At 40.5% G+C, this 13,659-nt stretch overlaps 2 protein-coding genes across 3 annotated transcripts in view; one reads left to right on the forward strand and one right to left on the reverse strand.

Moving 5' to 3' along the window:
• Positions 1–13,659, reverse strand: part of LOC122406440 (beta-1,4-glucuronyltransferase 1) — a 69,832-nt gene that overhangs the window by 12,591 nt on the left and 43,582 nt on the right. The window lies entirely within an intron of this gene.
• LOC122406442 (trypsin-7-like) lies at positions 1,920–5,078 on the forward strand. Its single transcript, XM_043411891.1, has 7 exons — positions 1,920–2,023; positions 2,160–2,275; positions 2,419–2,528; positions 2,634–2,772; positions 3,063–3,176; positions 3,387–3,570; positions 4,028–5,078. Exons 1-7 carry the CDS (start codon positions 1,963–1,965, stop codon positions 4,186–4,188), a joined length of 885 nt encoding a protein of 294 aa, XP_043267826.1. The 5' UTR covers positions 1,920–1,962; the 3' UTR covers positions 4,189–5,078.

The following is a 13,659-nucleotide window of genomic DNA, read 5'->3' on the forward strand; positions in this document are numbered from 1 at the left end:
CTAGACGCAGTGTGTTGCGCAACAAAAAGAGCGAGAGAGAAGAGACAAAATCTCTCGCTCCGGCCAGCAAAGTCAACGACCTTCCCTCGTGGTGTTCGCAAAACTTTGTTCCAACACTTTTATCCGTTGTCTCAAAGGACGTTTCGTAACAAACGCAACGATGTTTCGAGCGATCCTCGAGTACACAAGCCGGTAGCACTAAAACAATTGGGATTGCATTAGGCGACTTCTCAGGTCAAGAAAGAGCTGAGAAAATTTTTGATGTCTTGAGGATACTAATTTCTTTGTGCATCATTTTCACCCGATCACTTCAAAAATGAAAATTCCATTGAGAAACTCTAGTGACCTATCAGCAGACTTGGAACCGGATCCTTTCTCCAAATTTTACAAAACTTCAATATTCAACGTGGCAGAAAACTTTAATCGAAGGCGTTTCGGGCTAAACATTCGTCTACTTTCCAGTAAACGAAATTCATTAATCTTATACTCCATCAAAAACCACAATCGACTTGACACGGATACGAGCGACTCGAAGATAAAGATATCGATAATACGGAGTTCAAGCACTCGCTCGTTCATCGACCCCCGTCTATAGATAAAATGATCAAGTTTAGCGACCCTAAAAAAATGGCAGTGCAAAAATACACGACATCGGTGAGTCGGTCAAACGGATATAAAGGAGAGATAGAGCTTGGACAAAAGTTGTGCTGCTACAACGAAAAACAACTTCCCAAGCCCCCAGATTTACGAGCAGATTGCTGACGTTTCGAGAATACGACTCGATTCATTTCGAAGATCACAACCATTATTTCATACGACACAAATCATTCGTAGATATATCATTTTTGCCAAGTTTCATGTACGTATGAATCACTGAAATGTGAGAAAAAAAAGAAATCAAATTACTTTTCGTACTTTTCTTCTGAAATATTCGAATTTTCATCGGAGTTGTTCGGCTCCGTATAAGAATGCATTTCACTTGAAATCAGCATATTTTGGACGTCCCAATTCCGTTGACTGCGCACGCCTTCAGAATTGAAACTGTGAATTCACAAATTTACAATTAGACAATGATTATTTTCCCCGCGATGAGTGCAAACACATTAAAATAAACGAGCGTATACAGCAATCGTAAAAATTCAATTTGATTTCTCATTCGGAATGCGGGCTCCCGAAGACAGCAAAAAAATGCACGCTTTTCTGTTATGCTAATCAGCATTTCCGTTCAAGGGGGTGACCAGATTTATATGCTAACGAGCCGTTAACAGGTTAGATATAACATCCAGGTGTATATGCATGTATTCTTGAATACATGCGGAGCGTTGCTCCTGGCCCGTTATATTTTTACTTCCATTATATATCGGTTTTATGACTACCGGGCATATTTCAATGCATAACTTACTGCCCATTTGCTTATACACAAATCAACCCTTGCATTTCTGTATTCCCATCCACGCTTTTTTGTTCTCATATTTTTGCAAATCACACTGCTACCTCGTAGGTATCTCTCGGCCTCCTGCGAAGACTTTTCCATCAGCTGGACAAATTCGTTGCACAGAGAAATGTATCGTTGTGATTCCGGTGAAGCCAGTGAAAAAACTGCCTCACTCCGATCTATTGATCATCGTTCAGGCCGAAGCAATAACGTTATACGCCGAATGGTTTGGATGTCACGAGAAAACTTTATCAGTCATCAAACAACGGAACGCCATCAGAGTGTACGAGCTCACGAAAAGCCTAATGGAAAAATATGATAACGAGGATACGTCGAGTCAGGCCCTTGCGAAATTTTCCCAAGAAAACTCGCAAGATCACTATTTCCGATAGCGTTTCGATGAAAAGAACAATAAATTCGTCATTATTCGCAACTGTCGTTAACTCCAGATAAAGTACTTAATATTTCACTCTATAAATATCGAGGCATCAAAGTTTTTCGCAAACACAAGTTTCCCAGCGCAGGAGATGAGTCGCCGATTCGCTTTAGTCCTCGTTTGCCATTTGGTCATCTACCACCGACTTCCATGTGAGACGAACGCATTAAAGTTACTTTTTATACTCGACTTTCGGTGAAACGATTCGAACGGTGATACACAGCGAGAAAAAGCTCGAGCGGAAAATCTTTCAATGATTTAACTCCAAATCAACATCTTCCCGTCTAGGTTCAGCCGAAACGAGAGGGATCGAAATTGCTCGAATTTCAAGGGGCACGTTGAATTTTGGAATGCAAAAAATCATCGGTGGAGAGCCAACAATCATTGAAAAATATCCATACGTGGTAAGTGCCGAAAGGAACATGAACTCGTGCCGACAAAGATCAATCACTCGAATCATTTTTGTACGAAAACATCAATCAGAAGATTTCATTCTCGTCATTATTTCGAGCGAGTACTGATTCCAGTATGTCCTTCCAATTTTTAGGTATCTCTACAGGAAAACGGAACGTTTTTTGGCCACGACTTTGAGCACTTTTGCGGTGGCAATATCATAAATGAAAAGTGGATTCTTACTGCTGCCAAATGTTGCTACGGGTACGTACACATTTGTCGTTAGAAATGATAGGGAATAAAAATAGAGAAAGCAGAAAAGAAGAATGGAGTGATTGTAGGCTTATATGTGGCGTTATGTTACTGCAGAAAAAAGCCAAGTCAATTTCACGTTCGACTTGGCTCGAAATTGTACTACACGGGTGGTCGGATTCACGAGATCGAGAGTATTGAGATTCATCCGAACTACGACGAAATCACGTGGGACTACGACGTAGGATTACTGAAGGTGAAATATAACAAAAATATAAATATACAGAAAAAGCTTGTTCCCTGCTCCCAGGAGCTAGAGGACAATGATGAGAAAACTTTTTCTCGCTGGACTCAATAATTGACTAAATTAATTTCCGTCGGCTTTTCCCCGATGAAAATGTTTATTACGTTTTCGCAAGCGAATCACACCGACGACCAAAGTTCGCCTCATTTCGTCCGTATATTTCTGGGACGGTTGCGAACGTTTTTTTTTATCTCACTTTTATTTTTTTTCTACTCAACTTCATCTAGCCAGTTTTATTTCAGCTGCGAGAGACTATAATCTTCAGCGAGAAAGTACAACCGATCCGGTTACCGAAAGCCGATTGTGTGCTGCAGGCTGGCTCTATCCTAGAAATCGTCGGTTGGGGCTCGACGAAAGTGAGTTAACGAAAAGCAGGGGCAAAAAAGAGGCCAAGTTGGCTATTCTCGCTTCGTACGATCAGATTAAAGTCATTCGGAGCCTCATTATTTTCGTCTAACTTTGATTAATCTCGAAAAGGATTATTCACGTTGGACGAATTTTAATCTAAAATTAAACAGCTGCGCAACGAGTGACCGGATTGACCATCCATTCAAATGTTTTCCCAGCTATTGGGTTTGCCATCGAACGTTCTGTATCGCAACAGTATGTTGACGATAAACCGGAGCGAATGTGAAAGCGTGTACTCGCCAGATGCGCTGACCGATCGCATGTTCTGCGTGTTAAGGGAAGGCCACGGACCTTGCATCGGAGATACCGGCTCACCGGCTGTTATCGATGGTGTTCTCATTGGTACGATAGATCGCATATAATTTATTACATAAACTAATCTCCACTGCTTAAGCATATGCAAACGGTGGCTTATGAAAGCGAAAATAGGAGAGCCTTGAACCGCGGACCAACGTCTTAGGTGTAATAATTCAGGTTTAATCAGTCGCGTCTGCCTAAAGCTAGAGACACGTGCGAGCGAAAGCTCGACGTTGTGTCTTGTCTACGGAGCCAAGCCCTCGCGCACAGAGCTCATCGATCTTACATTTACCGTGTACGAACCTCCAGCTAGTGATTAACAAAAGGACGTAATTCGCATGCATTTACGTCTTCGGTTGTTCAAGCTCTGCCCGTTCGATTGATGGTCACATGTGTGTGTGTGTGTGTGTAGATGTGGCTTTGTGTGCAGTCTGGCTTCGGGTGTATTATATATTACATACATACAACACGAGACTGAGTGGTTGGCTACGTGTTATCGCAGGTGTAGCCTCCTGGAGTCAATCGTGCGCTTACAAGTACCCGACCGCTTACGCCAGATTACCGGAAATGGTCGACTGGATTATCAAAGTAACAGGGAACTCATCGCCACGAGCCAACAACGCTAACAACAACGATCCAACGTTGCCGAGAGCTTCCCATTGATCTGACTTCAAATTTACTTCTGAGTCGAGCTGTCGCAAGATTATTCTTCTTTACAATAAAATGAAGGCATTTCGGAGCGTTGGGGTAAGACGCCCGATTTGTGGTTTATTCTGAATATCTTGAATTTCAAATAAATATAAATTCAAATCGGCCGTTTTATGACTAAACAAGTCTGCAACTACTTTATGTTGATTAAATTCAAGTCTAAATTATCAATTAAATTAATAAACGCACTCACATTGAGAATATTTTTATCACAAGAATGTTATAAAATGCTTTAAAATCATCATTAAAGATTAAATTTATACTTCAACTAGTTAATGATTGAGTCGGTACCGATGAGACTTTAAATACACATAACATAGGGAACATTTTTATTGCGCGAAAGAAAGTTTATATCGGTGTAATGGCACCGAGAAAAAGGAATGGTCAATTCGTTAAAAAAAGCGAAGCTAATAGACGAATAAAAGTACGTGAGTCAGTCTCAAAAATAAATTTGATGAAATTTCCACGATTCCCGAATTTGTCTGAAGTCCAATAAGCTGTGAATAGCAGTCCAACGTAATGACTGACATCCGCTTTCGACAGGAAAAGAAACGGAATCTGTGATTAATTTTCTTCACGATATAAACTTTTCCGAAGCTCGAACACCGTACAATTTTTTCACAATTAATACTATTGTGAGTTTTCCCATAGGGTACCGTGTTAAAAACTGAAAATTGCGAATAAACTAATTCAAAATTTTACCCTGCAAGAAGCTCCGGAACTGTGCTCATCGTTATCAGGGGACCTTAAACTATCATTTACCACAACAAAAAAATGATCTTGAACTTCACTTTTGAATAATTCTTTCATACTCGGTCGATTTATTTTGTAATCAATCGCCCAAATAAAGCGCGAAAAAGTGCACGCAATCCGTCGGAAGTCTTCAATAAATTTACGTGTGAAAAAAAAACTTGGATGAATTCGAATCCAAAAATGTCTTCGAACTAATTAAAGCAGCACAGTAAATTGGATTGGTTGACATTTTTCTCGAAGCATCTATGGTACGGATGAAAGGAGCAAATTAATGTTGAAACGTGTCACAAAGCACTTACGTCGTGTTACCCCATGACAAATCGTTCTACTTAGTTCAAATTAAATACGAGAGTGTGTGTGAGAGAGAGAGAGAAAGAAAGCGGAAGTAGACACGCGTGAAGTTTCCGGTCTATTGAATTTCTCGAGCGTGCATATCTAAATTTTAAAGCTCTCGGGACATTTTTAGCGAAAAGTTCATCGTGGAAGAGCGACCAACATGAAAATTTCTTTTTACACGTATATCAAATTGCTTCCTGTTCCTGTGCTCTCGGCCCGGTAAACGCATCGCGCGAAGATAAGGTAGGACGTAATAACTGTCAAGTAATCTAGTCAGAGAAGCTCGTATCACACCCAAACGCTTTTTTTCTGCCCTCGCCTATGTACGTACTGAGCATTTTTCAATAATTTTCATTTTCGTGAGCAATAAAAAATTCTAACAGTTCCTTATTTTATGGAATGTTAGATTAACGCATAAATATATAGTGGATGGCTGTCTATTATGAGTCTTTTTTATGAGGCTATGAAATTTAGAATGATGTTTTTAAGGCCGAACTTTATAAGGCGAGTATATTCCGAAATATTGTATCCTCGAGGTTATTCGGCCCGCAGATATTTAGTTACCATTACTTTTTTATGGGCTCTCTTTTTCCAATGGAAGCAGTCAATTGTAGATTGTTTCAAAGTTTTCCTCGTCCGAGAAGAATAACTTCAATTAGAAGACTCACTAATTAGCAGATGATCGGAACATTTTGATAGGAAAATCGTTGCCATCTTTTTATAACTAACTCAACATAAATTTTGTAATTACAGACATTTGAAAATCGTTCAGCCAATACTCGAACATTGTTCGTAGCCTCCACGCATTTAAAGGCATTACCTTCAGTTTCTTATACCAAAAACATCTCCCTCATGATGGGCAACTTAGAGCTCAAGTATATTGAAAACCTACTCTCATAACTTAGTATTCATGTATGCTCTCATACGGAATCCACACAACGATAAAACTTTTGACTGCCCTTCGTGTTATTGAATATAGTGTATACGAGTAAGCAACGTTATACTTCTTTTGTATTCTCCATTACATTATACGATCGAATACCCTGTACATTCGAAATGGGAAGGGGTTAGCCCACGACGTTCACGCACACGTGAACGCATTTTATATCTTTTGGGGATTGAACGCTGAGGGAAACAGCTTTCCACAGAGAACGGCTGCAACGTCGACGCATGCCTTAAATGTTCCATCTTATACGTCACACGTATTTAGTAGCAGTGGTTTAGGACTGTAGTGTGCTTCTTTTAAAGCGTTCATTGCATGGAAAAAAAATGGAGGCTACGAAATTTCTAGAATGTGGTCCATCATTGAAACTTGAAGATTTGGTTGTCCGAGGGGCCGCTATTTTTTCTGTAGGACTCGAGTGTGTTTTTTTAGTGGCTCTTCTGCTAGGTTCTGCATGGTCAAAAAATATTAATAACAATTTAATAGAATTTGTGCTCGTTTTTTATTTTCATTGGGAAGAGCTGTCGAAATGTGCAGCTTTCGATGTGGTGAACGGGCACTGGGTTGTCTCAGCGCCCACGACGTTGAACTTTTTCTCCATTGTCTCAAGCAACTGGAAATTGGAAGACTCGGAGATCGGAGCTCGCAGGAACGAAAGAAAAAGTGCTCTCTCTGGAGTTATTTTGGTGTCGCGAGGGCAAAAATCTCGAAGCTATTTTCGCTGCACTCATTATTTTTTAATAAACACAACCCTGTTTCATGAGCTCGCTTCTACAGGAGGGCACGGATCCAATTAAAAGGTTTTTCTTGCCGCTTCTATTATGAGGAGTCAAAGTACCAAAAATAATGTTTGCACAGATCGATCATGAGCGAATCGATTTAATCGGAAATAATGAATCGCCCCTTAATTCGGTATAACAACGACAGCTGAAAGTGGTTTTCATATATTTCCACGAGCTAGTGACTTCGAGATTTTGCTTCGTCATGCACGAAGCATCGATAAAAATTGAGAAAGAAGCGAAATGTGTATCGCATCGTAAACGAAATTGGTGCTCATCCCCAAGCTCCTGATGCACGAGACAAGAGAAGATTCAAATTGCAAACATTTGTCAAAATATACAGTTCCGTTACATCCCAAATGAATAATGAATTATAGTAAGTACAGAAAGCACTTAATATTATATAACAAGGAAATAAATTTTAGACCAGTGTCAAAATCGTTGATTCGGAGCAAAAGAACGATTCCACCTGGCGTAGAATATCCCATATACGCGGAGTACATGGTCGATCATAAATTTTAACGATGGATGAGGCGGCTGCCAACAAGTAGAGCCTTTCTATATCTATACGAGTAAATGGATCTGCACGACGCGAGTCCAGCGTTACGTATTATAGGTGCAATTCTATGGTAGTACATAAACTGATTGTGTGGATGTGTGTACATGTATATATTTATATATACGAGTCCCGCACGTCGAATAAGTCAGGATCGACGTTGGGGACGCGTTCAGAGAAGAGAAACCTTGCCACCTCGCTTGTGCTTTCTCATGTTCTTTTTTTCCCTCTCTCTCTCTCTCTCTCTCTCTCTCTCTCTCTCTCTCTCTTTCCACCCCAAACCTATATACATAGTGATCCATCGCCAAGACTAGCTCAGTTTACGATGCAAGTTATATATATTCTATGGTAACACAGCTACTGAAAGAGTGAGTGGGACGCCCAAAGACAGAAAAGATGACCTCGTAACGCACCGTAAATCTCATGAAAAGGCCCGATAAAAGAGTTTTTCTCGTGTCTTCGCGACGAAGAAATAATAAAGAAAAAAACAGAACGAGCCAGGGTTCCGAATGACTAACAAAATTTGGCTAATAAACAATTAATTGAAAATGAAGTAGGAACAAACGATAATTGCTTAAGAGCCAATCCTACCGTACTTCAGGAACGTTAATCTCGATGATCTATTAAAATTTTGCAGTTTTTAATGAAACTTTTTTTTCTCCGTATGCTGCACGTGCTGTGCGCTCTTGTAATGTATATTGCATCTTGCAGCATGGAAGGAGGAAAAAAATTTCGATTTTTCGCAAGCAGGCCAACCGAGTCACAAAGATACACATGCGGTGATGTGTATACCACCAATAAACAATTACGCAACGAGAAAAGTTGAAGAACACTCGAGGGAAATACGGAAGCGCGTGTCTCGTATTACTCCGCATGCTCGCTCGCCTCCTCGACGAGACGAGATGAAGCTTCATACATGTATGAGGTTTCTCTTGTACATGGCTCCATTCTCATTTTGCTTCTCCCTCTTTCGCTTGTGCGCGCTGTAGACTCGAACCCTTGGCTGGAGAAACGAAACATGTACGCCCGGGTCGGAAAATAATTGAAAAAAGGGAAAAGTACGAGCTGGAAAGGTATATCCAACGATAAATCAACCGGCGAGCGGCACACATGCGCACGTGCACATCCATATCCCGAAAGCGTGAATTCTCTGACGTAATTAAAACGGTACACGCAACGGACACTCTTTAATTCATAAAGCACGTGCGCGAGTGGAATCAAATTAATTCGATGACATATAAACTGCATCGAGGAACAAGCTAACAATTGGAAATTAACGAGTGCGTTCAAATTTTCATACCCGCCCTCGTACTTTAGTGCCTGGCTATAAAAACATGCAAAAATATTTTTCATCCTGTCGCCATGTGAAATGGGGAATGTGAAAAAAAATCAAATCAATGTAGAAATAAACGTGTAACGAATTTTCAGAGCTAGATATTGGTATTGGAAAGTATTAGAATTGATGAATTAAAAAAAAGCGAGACAGACAAAACTGCGTATGAGAAGAAAACATTTCGGTCGGAGCTTCAAATCTGTTATTGGAATCGAGTATGAATGCGTTTCATACGTCGAAAAATTTTTCTCGATAATTTGTTGAAATCGATTTCCTCCCCACCTTCATATATTTGAAAAAAAAAAATACAAAACTAACAACGACCAAGAGTTTCTACGTGAGTTTGAAAAAATCCTTTTCTCACAACTAAAATACGTTTCGATTCGCGTGTATCCAGCGATATATTATTTCGAGGCTTCCGAGGAGACCACAACTTTCTCGTAGTTTCTGCATTATCATACGCCACATGCGTTTTATCAATACGTTTACCATACGCTATTTTACCGAGGAAAGAGCATAGCGCATTTCGCGCTAATATAAGCATGCCGCATCTATACATCTACTTTGTATCCTCTCGTATATGTGAACGGCGAGGAAGACCTCTGGGAGCAGATGACCGCTTCGCAGGCCATACAGTTATTCTCCTCTGCCGGCCGCTCGCCGCCTTCTCTCCGGCTTTCAAACCGGATACGACAAAAGCCACGAAAAGCCAGTATCCTCTCGATCCCCTCGCTTCCGGTTACTCTTTCGTAGATATTCTCGGGTCAGCCGGTTCTCCGGTTCCGATAAGCGCTCGCCTGCAGTTACGAATTAACTGGTTCCCCTTCCTCCGAGATGCAAACAAATTAGAAGAAAAAAAGAATCGTACGTATGGACTGTGCTGGCATCCACGCAGTCGTATGAGTTTTAGAGGCTCTCGCATGCGGATCGGTGTGGATAAAACCAATCGATATTTGAGCGTTCACATTTTCTTGAAGTTCTGCATCGTTTATTCGCACATGAGCCGTGAGTGAGGACTCGAACGAGAAGAAAGCAACGAGAACGTTTGGCCTCGCATTTTATTCGAAATACAAAAATACATTTTCTCCGTACTTTGAGCTAATTCGTGGGGCAAACAAAGCACTTTTTACTCGTGGAACACACAAATTTTTGTTGGTGTTTTTTTGATTTTATTTTTCTTCTCTTTCGTACGTACCCGGATTAGCCTTTGATGTCGGAGTATACTTTGTACCGAGATGAAAGACGCTGCCGAGTCCGACGAGCCCACTCGCCCCTCCAGGCTGGAACGTTAGCTGCGTCGAGACTGGGTTCCACGCAGCTAACGTTTCTCGCACCCCATAACAGAGTACAATCAAAACCACGCTAATTACGGCCTCTAGATAACGCCGCAAGTTCTCTCTGCACATGGAAAACTCACGCCACCTCGACGACTGCCCGCGTCCTCTCAATTTTCACTGGCGTTAAACACGCCGCGTATTATTCATGCAATAGGAACTCCAGCATATATATCCAAGCGAAAATATACACAGCAACTATACGGAGAGACACCTGATGTGTTTGATGTTACTTTGAATCGCTTTAAATGCCAGATTTATTAACCACATGCATGCAAATTCGTTTTCAACAAAAATATGCCGTTTTACGCCTCCATGCATCCATCAGCGCGAGCCACATCTCGCCAGGTACGCGAGTTGTGAATATTTTCAGGGGAAATGGTCGGTGCCTCAACTACGGTTTTAAAAAACTGATTTTTCAAATCGATTTTGTTATTTAATAGTACTTTAACGAATTGCAGAAATAGACTGCACTGGAACCGCGGCAAACTCGGACATACTACCTTAACGTGAGTGGATAAGTCAATAAGAAAGGCGACGCATCGAAAAAGGGAACATTCGAAAAAATGCAAATTCTGCGGTTTCACTTATTTCTAAGGTTTACTAGAAAATTCTGCTTCGAATATTCCATAAAATAAGAACTGCGAGCACGGATATCCCATATTATCTAGAGAGGATTTTGAAAAACAGACAAAATGCATCCATTTGAAGCACGAAGGAAAGAAAAAGGAAGAAACTTGTATCGGAACAAGAATTTCTCGAGTGCTATACAACAGGGACCTGGCCGACCCGCTGCTTTTCCGCTTCCTGACTTTCTTCTGATCAGCTTACGCTCTGTGTGAGAGGGCCATGAAACTTTCTAGAAATCGCTAGGGACAGAATTTTAAGAAGATTAGGCCTCTCGGGAGGACTTTGCAGAAAATCTTTATGGCACTATAACAATCTACCGGGGTTACTTTTCACTGTTCGAGAATATCAACGTTCGAGACAACGGAGGAAAAATAATAAGAATCAACGGCACACGAACTATGGATTCGATCTTAACGACGCACAAATAACTACCGTAGTTAAAGTACTCCTTTCACGAACCCGAGTATTCTACAAATAACTGATTTTTAATAACGATAAATTAAAAGTGCATGCGAATAGGTTGGCGAAATTTCAGGTCAGGCTGTCGAACATTTAATGAAGAATTAAAACTTCAAAAATCAATATGCGACTGTCATTTTTTTCATTGGACAAATTCCCAGAAATGGCGGCCACTTCAATCTCGAGTAAACGATATAAAATGCCTAAAATTCTTTTTTTTAATACTTGGCGTCAAGACGCTGGCGCGTCTCTGGATATGGAAGCTTATGGAGATTCCATAATCACCAATTTCTATTCAATAATTCATGTACTAAATAATTCTAAATTCCTGATACAAACTGTCTCACAAATAGGAAAAAATGTAAGGAATCCATAGCGACGATAAAAATAAAGAGTTACCGAATGCTTAAAAGAGATATTAAGGATAAAAGTTGGAAAAATGAATAAGCTTTTTCTATATAACCGCGACTTCTCAGAGGTTAGCAATCAGTCCAAATTTCGAGTGCCCCAATTTGTGCCACCAAAAAATACGGTCATGCGAAAGGAATGCTTTAAGTCAATTAAAAAATACTGAAATTCACGTATTTCGTTGATTTCATTGCATTTTATTTTGTGGATAAGAATACAGGGCTTTTCTTGGACAGGAATTCATTTAGTTTCATTATACACGAAAGAGTTTTTGCAAAATGAAAAAACGCCCAGTCTGGGGTGTCCAACCCTCTTTTTCTTATCTCCATTTAAAAATAACACTTTCTTATTTTTCAGGCATTTCGAGATGTCTATCTGTATTATTTATCGTACGGAACGTTTTGGCTTGTGTACGATCATTAATATTTCAAGTTTTGTGTACTACTGAACAACTTTGCGGCGAATATCGCAAATATTTAACGACATTGCTAGAAAAACGATCACAGAAAAAAGGGTGGTTGGAGCTCAAAAACAATAACTCGTGCCTTCCGAGCAGTTGGCTTCATCCGTACTGAATGACAATATGACGAAAGAAAAAATGAAATAGCTGCGAGAGCTTTTTCCTCGGTGACCTTTTTAGTGCTTCTCGCAAAAATCTTTGTTTTTCGCGATCGATAACTTGAAAATCATGAAATTATAACAAGACGCGAGGTGCCAGCAAGAGGAATGTAACGAGGCTGGTACTGGCACTTTGTTTGTTAAACGAAACGACATTTATTCTGGTATTTACGGTGAAACTGACTTCCGAGATATCCGCGGATTAGCTTCGACGTATGCAGTCGTAAGGATCGCAGAGAGAATGAAGTTGGAGACTGTGGAATGACGGATCTTTGGCAAGCGAAAAGTTTGTGAAAGGCGACTCCGTCATTGAGAGTTCACTTGAGCTCGCTTTGGCCCCTTGTTCGCTCAAACTCTTGGCTAATGTAATGGTATTTACAAGTCCGAATAAACAGACTCCGTATCAAGTAGAAAACGATTTCAACACCGCGTTTGAAAAGCCTCGCCTATCTCGCAAGCTGGGCGATATGGGTGCACGCTTCTATGCTCTCAAAAATCAGCGCGTCGACTCACGCCGAACTTTTGATTACCCGTATCTCAATCCCTCGCGGTAGCTCTCGATTCTGCGAAGAACTAACGTTTCGCGAGGGCGCTGGAGAAAGATAGATGAGTGAAAATAAATTCGTGGAATAGAGAGAAAGAGAGGAATAGGAGAATTCGTTTCGGTCTCTCTGAAGGCTTTTCCACGGCCTCGAATGCTCCTCAAATATTTGACACTCACAAATCCCTTCGGGAATGTAAGGATGCCTCCCTTGTGCGTAGAGGTAACTCAGCATGTGGAGTAGACCGAAAATAATGTAAATGTACCCTCCTTCTTCCTCCGCATCCACGGTAAATAATTTGGATCACGTCGACCACGTTAAAAACCATTCAAACAGCGTGTATACAGGGTGTCCTATCTGATTGTTATTTCCGTTGATGAAACTCAACTTTGCATGCGGGATTGTAAAGACTATCAGCGAGTTCTGATCTTCCCTCGCCTTAGAGCGATCATTAAAGTGTCACGAAAGTGGTGCTTCGTACCCCTCGACATGTTCTCTCATCGGATAAATTTTACACGATTAATTATTAACTTTATATTCATTTTGCTGAGAAATATCTTCAAATTTAACTTTTTTCAACTGTCGATATGACGGATTAAAACGCGCGAGGAATTATCAATATTAAAAAGCCAAATACAATTTTGAAATACGCAGTGTCACGATGCATCGAAGATAAAAAATAATGAATTTTAAGTATCCACGGAATGAGAAATCAGCAAAAGTGTTCTCCCGGAT

This window comes from Venturia canescens, chromosome 2, assembly GCF_019457755.1.
Source record: "Venturia canescens isolate UGA chromosome 2, ASM1945775v1, whole genome shotgun sequence".
Taxonomy (NCBI): Eukaryota; Metazoa; Arthropoda; class Insecta; order Hymenoptera; family Ichneumonidae; genus Venturia; species Venturia canescens.